The sequence below is a fragment of the Gavialis gangeticus genome, unplaced genomic scaffold (assembly GCF_001723915.1).
Source record: "Gavialis gangeticus isolate Ggan-Ray unplaced genomic scaffold, GavGan_comp1, whole genome shotgun sequence".
In the NCBI taxonomy this organism is placed as follows: domain Eukaryota; kingdom Metazoa; phylum Chordata; order Crocodylia; family Gavialidae; genus Gavialis; species Gavialis gangeticus.
In genome coordinates this window covers 234,525,794-234,536,722 of record NW_017729032.1, presented here as the reverse complement: position 1 = coordinate 234,536,722, position 10,929 = coordinate 234,525,794, and the positions used below count along the sequence as shown (strand labels likewise).

Sequence of the window (10,929 nt, the reverse complement as noted above, 5' to 3'; positions counted from 1 at the left end):
GTGAGCCAGACCATGGTGTTCTTCTTCTTCAAATCTAAACTCACAACCTTTCTTTTATCCTGCATATTACCCATATGATATTGGCCATATCAACAAAAGTCGGAAGTACTCCCATGTTGTCTCCACCTGCCCTGGTGCCTGACCATTTCAAAGAAATAAAAATACCTAAAATAAAGTTTATAAGATGCATTTCCTATTAGAAATAAATTATCTCCCTAAATAGCCAGGAGGTAAAGGTGAATAAATGCACTTGCTTGGATTATCAGGATGTCAGGGCCAGGTCTGGTACACAGCAACAATGGTCCTGAGATACTTCCCTTCACCATAACTAATGGTCTTCCGTCATCTCCCCCTCATATACAGTAACACGATACATTTCATCCTTTCATGGCCCACTGTAACTGCCTTCTAGCCTACCCACTGCAGTAACGAGGAGCAGGGAAGAAATTGTGTTTCCCATTCAAGGTGCCTTTCATGGCCACAACTCAGGGGGTGCAGCCTAACTTTAAGTAAAATAAGACCATAGATTAATTTAGCCTCACCTCTGCAAAGCAGCCAAAAAAACTGAGGCTATTTAACTAACTCATAATATTAATCATAGCAGCCACATGCAGGCATTCAGTGATCATTATTCACAAAGACTGGTACCCAGAAATCTTTGCTTATCTAGTGTTCTATACCTATTTCACGTTAGTGAAATCTGGTCATTAAAGACATACTTCCCAGTGCTCTAGGTATGTTAGAGCTTTCCTAAAATAACATATATCCAAGAAGTAAAAGTGGTACATGTGCCCTTTGTGTTTTTGGGCACTTTACAGTTAATACATTGTCACCATTTCATTTGACAGTAACTTGAAATTGAATGTCGGTGCAGAAGTGAAAGAGAATAAGGGCAAAGAAAAATTCAGGTCACTATACTACTGACTCTCTATTCTTTACAACTCAGAGCTGGAAAACACCAGGTGAGAAACTCAAACATTTCATGGATTCTAATTCAAGTGAAATTTACTGACTGTGTAATCCTGGTTTCTTTACTTATCGCTTGTATGTAAATTTGAAAGAAATCTAACAATTATAACAAATACTTTGGGGGCATGAGAAAATGTAGGGAAGAGTACATCAGACCTGTAAAAGGAGAATTGAAGGGGGATAGGAGCAATGCAAGAAAAAAATCCATAAAATGAGAACAAGCAAGAAGCAGCAAATAGAAAAAAAGATAAAACTGTTAAAGGGAAAACAATACAGAGGATGTCCCCTCCAACTCCACCCACAAAACTCCACACCTAACCAAATGACTCTCTTAAAAGGGAAAGGAATGCGGAAGAGGAACAAGGAACACAATGGGATGAAGGAAGAACACCTGAAGGAGCCTTTACCTAATATAAGATAAATGTCTAAGGAGGCGGGGTGAGAAAAGGGGAAAAAAATACAGAAAAATTCATAAAACCCCATTATTATAATGGAATACAGATACAGCAAGTGGGGAATACTTTAGCTATTGTTGTGGTTGCGTAGGCAGGATTTATTTCTACTTCTCATCAACTTCAGTGTGAGCAGATTAAGGCCTGTGCTCTTGTAAAATTATACAGATGTCAAAAAAAGCAAACCCTATCATAACAGACTATCCAGCAACTTTATATCTGATATGGCAGTCCCTTGTCATGGTCTATTAACAGACAAAGTCTGAGTGGTTTGTAGTACTATTCGTTTATGGCTGACACTGGAGATTATTGCTTCAAACAGCAAGTTGACCAATGCATTCACAAATCTTATGTTTCTGGTTCTCACAAGCAGAAGCATCATATAATGAAAGAGCATTAATTTATTTATTCAGCTAATGTGTTATGCCAAAACTGTTGTACAGTAACTCTATATATCATATGTATAGTATAATAAATTCATTCAATGGTCAGATAATTATACCTTGACAAGAAAGTTATTCTAAAGAATAAATAATTAAATATATGCATTACATAACTCATTTGCCAGGATCAGGGGAGGTAAGTCACATTTAATTGGGTGGTACCTTGAAATATTCTTGCTGCCTAAAAGTAATAATTCATAAATTACTGCATGTTCTTTTTTGTCTTACATTTCTTTGTCAAAACGTTATTTGCACACGGATATCTGAACTTCCTGTTGGCCTTCACTCAGTGTCACTCAAACAAAGTAACGAAAGATAAACTTCTCAAAATGAGCCTGATTTATATAATTTTCCCTTCCTGCTGCATTTCTTGTCCAGAGAAAGAATTAAATGTTCGATTTTCTATACAGGAAATCAAGTTAGTAAAGCCTCTTTCTCTGAGGCTGTTACGTCCTTCTTTTGGCATGGAATCGGTTTGAAGGTGACTTCAATGTTCTCTGGTAATACAAAATCATATCTGCACAGGTGCAATCTATGTAGAAAAAAGAAAGAGAAAATTGTCTCAGCATAAAAATATTTTCCATTTTCAATTGACATTCAAAATACAGTAGATTATGAATTATTAAATTAAAAATCTGAAATCTTTAAGAAAAGATGATCAGGACAAAGGGAGAGGTTTTGCTTTTTCTTAGTTTAATCCCTGTTTCACGGATCATCAGAAAAATGTTGCCAGGCTTTTTGTAGCAACCAGGACATCAAGTGGATGGTAAGTGAGATGAGTATCTTGCCTATCTCAAAGTAAAAGTATCCTGTTATTCAGTCTGTAATGGATTTAGATTGAGTCTTGGACTGACTGGCTCAGAAAGGGCAACCATTTCTTAGGTAGCCATTAGCACTGTTCCCCTTGCTAAAGAGTTACATAAACCAGGAATACTTGACAATGATGGTTTTATGTTGGCCATGTTACCACACAAGGGTTGCGTCTGCATGTGCGTATTAATGTAAAACAAATTCTGGAGCTTATTGCTCCAGGGGCATCATTTGCACGTGCGCCCAGGACTGCAGCATGTTGAGATGGATCAAAGCAGCCCCAGCTGAGAGGAGGCCTGGGGGTCAGCCTGCCAGTTTGGGGCTGCTTCCCCCTGGCTCAATGTGCTGCAGAGGGGCTGGCTGGGGCACAAAGGTGCTTCAATGCAGCGCTACCCAGCGGTGGCCACCACACTAAAGCACCCTCATGCCCCAGCCAGCCACATTGGCATGTTAACATGAACTGCTGCAAAGTAAAAAACTCCACAGGAGGATAGTACCTGTATTTACAAGTTCTATCCTGTTGCAGAGTAAACTAGTTTACCCCAGCCTAAAAGGGGTGACTGTGTAATCTATTGCAGAGTAAATACCTTGTGTACACGCACCCAAGCTGCTGGAACCAGCTTACCAAGGTGGGTTTGGGGACAAGTTAATTAGCACTGCTAAATGACAGTACCAATTAGCCCTGCCCTATGCTGATTAGCCTACCCATGGGACTGCAAAGACATGGTTACGCTGCTTTTGGATTTTCTTCTTGGCAAGTGAGATTTATTGAAGATTCACACAGAGATAGAGGACGAGGCTTAAAACCTGAGCAGGTCTAGCAGGAGGTGTAGGTTTAGACTCCATCTGTGTGGATTCCAGAGCAATACACCCTATATGTGATACTCCCTCTATGCTAATGCGACTGGCTTGGGAAACCAAGTTGCTATTATGCTATTATCTTTCATTCCTGCACCTGTGCCCTTTTTAATCTATTTTTTGTTGTTACATGAATAATTTAGAGCTTTCTTTTAACCCCCTGTGTTTTTAGCTGATTATTGTGTATTTATATAATTACTGTAATTATCCCTAACTACATAAGGTGAATATGTATAGTTGCATTAATTACATGAATTTATGGAATTACGATGCACAATTACATAATTATAACATATAATAGTGTCATAAAGTCTGAATTTTAATTATTTTGAAATCTTAAATCTTTCCTATGACACTTTAATTCAACACTAAATATTTTAAGATAATGAAAGAATTTATTTTTTTTGGCAGGCATAAGTATCTGGAAATGGGACTATACTAGATTCTACATTAAAACAATAGACCAAATACAGCAAAATATACCATAAATATTAAAATTAATGAGAACCTCAAGATTGCACAGGAACAGAAAAGCAAGTCTGAGACAGGCTTCTGTAAACTGTGTGTTGTGTCTCAATAGACAAATCATTAACACAAAAAAAAGCACAAAGTAATTTGTAACGGGTATCCCAATCATTAGAGCAAAGTAACAAATTACTTGTTTGTTGTGGAGTGTTTGGGATTTTGTTAATTTATTAAAATAGTCTGCTTTTGATAGCAACTCATCAAATATTGGAGTTTTCCTATTCATTACTCATTCTGTTACTACTATTAGAAATTCTGGCTTTGCTGGACCAGGCATTAATGTGCAGGATACACTAAATGCAGAAAGATTGCTCAGCTGAATGTGGGATGAACTGGGAAGTAAAATGTCCTGCTAGTGAATGTTTTATTTTCACAAAATGGAAAGTCAAAGCTTCTATGTCATGGTGTTATATACTTTTCTGTGGACAATTTAAGATTACCTCTATGGCAGCATTGCCAATTTTCTAAAATTGCTTAAAAAGTAATATTTGGAGCTTCTCGGGTAATGAAATGTAGGCATTTAAACATTGTGTGCATGTATCAGTAAGCACTGTATACACATTTTACTCTTCTACTTGGCAGGAACAAAACCTGTTTGCTTTACTCCTACAAGTAGCAGAACTGAAATCAACAGATTTAGTCCAGAGTTGAGTATAAGACTGTCCAAGGAAGAAGAGTGCTTCAGTAATGATTTTTAAATTTCTCTTCCACTAAATAATTGAATTGTGCAATCCCTCCATTGCTAAATCATCCTCACACACACAAGCTTAAGGACAGTAAGCCACTACAAGCAGGGCCATCCCTAGGGTGGGACAAATTGGGGTGACCACCCCAGGTCCCACGCTTTGGGGGACCCCTTGGAACTGGGTGGGGTGGTGGCTCTGCGTCCAGCCACTCGCTACCCCCATCCACCCGCCACTGATGCTGATGCTGCCAATGGCGGTGGCAGCTTCTTCAGGTCTGGGGCCCATGGGATCAGAGCGGGGGCAGAGGTCCACATGGGCTGATTTGCCCTGGGTCCTACACCGGGCTCTGGTCGCCTCTGACCACAAGCCACATGTTCGTGATTTAAATATGAAGGTGATGCCTGCTGGACACAGCCTGCAAATAATTCTTATGTGCAAGTCTTCACATTCTGATATAAATCTCAGGTGAGGAAGTAATTTATTTGGATGCCAATATTAATGTAAATAGGAATAGGCACAACAAACCAATTGCTACAAGAAGCCTAATACATAGTTGTCCAGAAACACTTCAAAAAATAGAATTTTTACAAAGTTTTATTAGAAGCTGACCATTTACCTGGCTGGATTTGTAATAGATCTTAGCCTCATCTTGATAATCCTGAGTTTATATTTGGGGCCTATTAAAGACTTGGTAGAAAATGTTAAGGAAATTCTTGATATTTTATCAAAATCCTGGTTAAATCCGACAAGTATGCTGGCTTGTCTATATTGCAGAAAAGTTGTGGGTTCACTAAAGAGAAAATAATAAATGTCTTGTTAGTCAAGTCAAATGCAATATAATTAACAAACTAGGCTTAGATATGATGTGCTGTCTGGTGGTTAATATTTATAACTGGGGGTCTGGTGACCCTGAGCCCAATATAAACTGTCAGTGTTAACTGGCCCTTACCTGTATGCATGTGGCTCAGAAGGGTTGTCTCAGTGTTAGGAGGCTCTATTCCTGTGGAATAAAGTCACCATGGGCACTGTAAAAATGGGCTGTGTTCAGAGGAGAGGGAAAGTGGCCAAGACATCACTATGTCACACTGATCACTAATGAAGTTATCAACTGCATGAGACAGTTCACACTTGGTGCCAGTTAGAGCAACTCTCAGGTTGCTTTAATCTGCCCTACTATGATGAATCCTGCAATAGATGCCATGCACCCCAGAATTAAGCTTTAATCCACCTTTTAGTAGGCAAGAATTCTTTATGTTCCATGAACTGTACAGAAAAGCTGGAATCAGTATTGGCTGCTGGTTCTTATTCTACCTCTGCTTCCGCCACAAATGTTGTGACCGTGTGCAACATTTAGGGCCTGATATTCAAAACTAGGTCCATGCCATCACAGACACAATAAAGTATACTTCATACCATGTTTGCTTCTCTTTTATATATTTCTGATTACCAACTGTATCACTGAAGCCAAAAAATGCCAATTCCATTGTTTAATTGGCCATTAGGTAGATAATTACCCCAGTTATATGTGTGAAAATGGTAATGGCACACAAAGACTAAGTATGGACAGTCAAAAAGCCTGAGGCTGAATCGATTCAATCTTTGCAAGTTAGCTGCATAGCTTGTCCCTTCCAACCCTAACTTTCTATGATTCTTCTATGATTCTATGATATGCAAGTGAATAGACATTAAATTCTGGTTCCAGAAATGCAGCCACGTGCTTACTGTGGCCCAAGCCAGAAGCCAAGGGGGCCAGAACCTCCTTGCTCAGCTGGAGCTACCAGCTTGGGTCAAGTCTAGCTGGCCTATCTTGTGTGTGAGCGTGGGGGGAGCACACAGAGCAGCCTGGAGTGCTGGAGGACTGTGTTTTAACTTGAATCTGGAGGGGATCTGGGACAGAAATTCAATAGGCTGCTTTAACCTAAATCAGTTGGGTCTGATACTACATCTGGTTAAGTTTGATACTACACACTACATGGCCAAAACTGACTTAATTAAACTGCTTTGGGCCATTTTGAAAGCAGTTTATATACTTCTGTTGTGTTAAAGATTTGAACCAGTTTCCAATCACTCGTATGTGTAGCTACTTTAGATAAATGAAAGATTTAGAAACTGCGGAGAAAAAACATGACTTACCTTTTCATTTGTGAGTCTATTGTGTTTCCAGAATAATCTGTTATTTTAATTTTAATTAAACCTCTCCTAATGCTTTTGTTCCAGGTAATAATGTCTACAAAGTAGTTGTACACTGCAAAGTAGACACAGAAAATATTAAAATTCAAAGACAAAATTCAATAGGACAAATACAGTTCTCATTATCTCCCCATTAAAAATACTCATTGGATCATAATGATGATGACTCATTACCTCTCTTCTTGTCTCAGCTACTGATTCAAATCCGAGGTAAGAGGCTATTGACTAAAAGTAGTTTCCATACGACAGCTATTTGGCAATCTGTGAAGTGAATTCATGGCTTCTCATAGTTCTTAGCAGGACAGTGTGTAATCACAGAGCACTCTTAGAAACAACATTAAGAGTTTGAGGACCCTACCTAGGGTAGGATTTTGCATTCCTTAATTGCCCTTTGTTTTTTTGGCAGCCTCCAAAGACAATGATGACAGAGCTGTAAACAATCATGTCATTCCTGAAAATGAGTGCCAGAAAATAGTTGAGGAGCTGCTAACATGCCAATACCATGCTTGTTCTACGGCTAACCAAAAGAAGACTTCAGTGTCTTGGACTGTCAGGCAACTTTTCTACTTAAGAGACAGGGTTTTTTGTGTTTGCTTGCTTGTTTTTATCTTTTTTTTTTTTTAATTATTCTTTGCTCAGAAACCAAGCCAAACTTTACATAAACGCCTTTAGTTTCTTTAACCCTGGAGTGTCTCGGGTTTTACTTGGTTTTAAGGTCCCTTTTATTTCCTCCCTATTTCAAATCCTAGGGATTAAATATTTACCCTGCTTCACTCAATAACTACCCTGTCTTCTTGACTTGCTTACTGATCTAATTTCTCAACTGGTATTTTTACTGGCTTTTCACTCTGCCTGTCATATCAGACTGTTTATTCCTTTGCATTCATTTTTCTTTCCTGCACAAACACATTCCATTGCTTTTGCCACTTCAAGAGGGTCTCTTCTCAGCTCAGCTTCTTCTTTCTTACTTTAACTAGTTTCTTCAGTGACTCCCATTTTTCTCTTGGCAGTCCAGCTATGCCTCTCACCGAGTGCAGCCTCATTTCTTTCTCTCTCAAGTTCTACTTGCTCATCACTTCCCATTCTGCTGAGACCATCCCTCTGTGTTCTTCACACTATACGGTGGCATTTAACTAAGTGTTCAGAGTCTTTTTGTTCCATTATTTTATGTGGTATATATAGCAACAACATTCAAAATGTAATCAAGCATGTACTATCATTTCTAGCTCTGTTAATAAACAATAATAATAATATTAAAGGAAGTGTAGTAAGTCGGAAATAAATAAAAGATAGTGACTCACTGCAGTATGGTTCTTGGTCCAAGGTATCAAAAAAAGCTGCTGTTTCTGGAGGGTTCTTTTTGCGGAGCTGTTTTTTCCACAGATCTGCATAATAACCTGAAATCCAAATTTTGTACATTTGACATGAGGTAACTGAGCAAAATAATGACAAATTATTATTATTGCCCTTTCAGGAAATTACAGAGGGTGATAAACTTTGCTTTAGTTTTTTAGTGCATTCACTGAGAAAGCAAAATGAAATGGAAAATATAAGAATAATCCAGTCAGTCTGGCAGGTGACATATATTTCCCTACTCTCTTCAGTTTCCAACAGACCTCTTAAATTTCTCTTGCTATACTAGAATCATCCAAATTGCTACAGTGGAGTAAAGTGGTTCATCTGGCATCCTAACATTAAAAGCAAGCAGTGCTAACTGCTTCACATCAAGATGCAAATAACTTCATGATGAACTGTTATGGAATAACATATCCATAGGTTACATTTTCTCCTACTTGTCACTGATGTGCAAAAGTCAATGTGCCCTTTTTAATTACCATCATTGCCATGCTCTTTTTAAATATATTTGTGGATGTTCTCTTAATTTTGTGATGTGCTTAATTCTCTTTCAATCCTGCCAAATCCCCAGACTCAACGTGAGTCTCCTTTTTTAATTTGTTGCATACTTCAGTAATATCCCCTCTAATTCCTGTCTGCTCTAAACTAAAATTCCCAAATATTTTAAATCTCTCCCTAGTCTCTAATTAGCATGTAATAATAGGCTGGGCACCTGGGTTGATTGCCACACACAGGGGCAGCAGCAATTTCTGGCTGCCACTGCTGCCATGATTGGACAGCCACAGCAAAAGCTATCTTTTTTCTTCACTCCCAAACCCCCACTGTTTTCCCTATTGCTCCATCTTCATTATACTGCTGCTAATTAGTTTGTTGTCTGTCTGTTCTTTCTGTTGTATTTTTTTGAAGTAGGGCAATAGGAACTAAACAGTTCCCTAATTGTACCCTAACGTAAGGCTACACTCTTGATGTATATTGTATCACAACACATCAAGTGGAGTCAGAGTTTTCCCACCATCAGGAAGCATTCCTCTCTGAGAAACTTTTCCAGCACAAGGGCTCTGCTCAAACACTCTTCCCTTAGTCTCCCACTGCTTCCAACTACTTTAAACAAACCAAACCAAACAAAATGTTTCCCAAGCAGACCTTTCAGCTTAAAAGGGGAAAAGAGCCAGAGTGTCCATTAAGTGTGGTAGCGATTTCAGTATTGCTATTGATTTTATGTGAAAGGCACTTAGATAATATGATGATAGGCAGCAATATAAACTACTGTGATGATTTATTAGATTACACAGAAGCAACTTCGTAGTGCTTACACAGGAAGCATGTTGTGAATCTACTTCTGACCCAATGAAGAGAGTTATATAGAGTTTAACGCCCTTGCCAACACAGAAACCTTTAAAAATGAGCCAAAGCATTAAAACTTGATATTACTTTTGAACGTTAGGCAGTTGTTCAAACAAGCACTTTCCACAGATTCTTGGCAATGGTCCTGCAATATTTATGGTTAGTACAATCCACTTTAAAAGCAGCTGTATTCTAAGAAGAATCTTATTATTTTGTTCCCTCTTACAAAATATATGCTAAATAACACTTACCCAGAACTGGACATGATGCTAGAAGAAAATCTTCACAGTTAGCACATTTTCCTTTCTTAAAATTTGAGTATGAATCACAAGGGTATGTGGTTATGTTGCAATCTTGTTTCAAGGATGATAGGAACAAGTAAACAGATCTCTGATGGTCACACTTAAAATATTTACTTCCTTTAACAAAAAAAAAAGGGAAGGACATACACCAAATGATCAACTTTAGAAAAGGTGAGTACCTGATTTACACTTATGCAAGGAAAAAAAAGGCAAGGAATTAAAATAGGAGTCAAAATACAGAACTGCTCAATGACGTAGTGAGGCATTTTGTATACTCCCACAAATTTACAAGGATACCATGGCCAAATACAAGGCCATGGTAAGATAGGACAAACTGCCCTTCCCCTGGGAGAGATCTTCCATGAGGACTGCTCCATGGAATTTCCTTCAGATAGCTCTTTTGGGGAAGAAGTTTTGCTTCTCCCCACAGAACAAGTTACAGATTCCCAGGAATCCTGCAGGACCATCCAGACAGACGCCCTGTATCCTTCACAGCAAATTCTAGTTCCCATTGATCTCCCAACCCTTTCAAAACAGGGGTGTATTGGAACCATGTTGCCCAGAATTTTTCTTCTCCCCACAACTGCTCTAGTTACTGTAGGCAGAACATAAAAGAAGTCTGTAATATTACAATACAATACAATGCCTTTTTCTACATAGATTCTGCACATACACAAATAGTTAATGTCATATGCATACTGTACATACCATAAATAGTTATATGTAGGATAATGATAAGTTATAGCAGGGAGATATATTTTTCAGTATTGAAACCTTTACCTACAGGCTGACAAAATATCCATCTACATACGAAAAGGATTTTTGTGAAATCTAAGCAGCAGCATGTACTCACTGATTCTCATTCATTCAATAGCAACGTGGATAAGAAACAGAGAGAATGCATTGGTTTCTATCAGGCACTAATTATATGAGTGTACATATATTTACACTTACAAGCTGGCTTCCCGGATTAAGGACAACAAGAAGTCCTTTT

General features: G+C 38.3%; 1 protein-coding gene across 2 annotated transcripts in view; it reads right to left on the bottom strand.

Annotated features, from left to right (window-relative positions):
* Positions 1 to 1,490: 1,490 nt before the first annotated feature.
* LIPI (lipase I) overlaps positions 1,491 to 10,929 on the bottom strand; it is a 32,414-nt gene continuing 22,975 nt past the window's right edge. For both annotated transcript variants that reach the window (XM_019525603.1, XM_019525602.1), the window contains exons 6-10: positions 9,885 to 10,052; positions 8,235 to 8,330; positions 6,877 to 6,988; positions 5,360 to 5,533; positions 1,491 to 2,396 (exon numbers count right to left, since the gene is read on the bottom strand). In XM_019525603.1, coding sequence (XP_019381148.1) covers positions 2,279 to 2,396; positions 5,360 to 5,533; positions 6,877 to 6,988; positions 8,235 to 8,330; positions 9,885 to 10,052 — 668 coding nt within the window. In that variant the 3' untranslated portion in view covers positions 1,491 to 2,278. The remainder of the gene's footprint in view (positions 2,397 to 5,359; positions 5,534 to 6,876; positions 6,989 to 8,234; positions 8,331 to 9,884; positions 10,053 to 10,929) is intronic.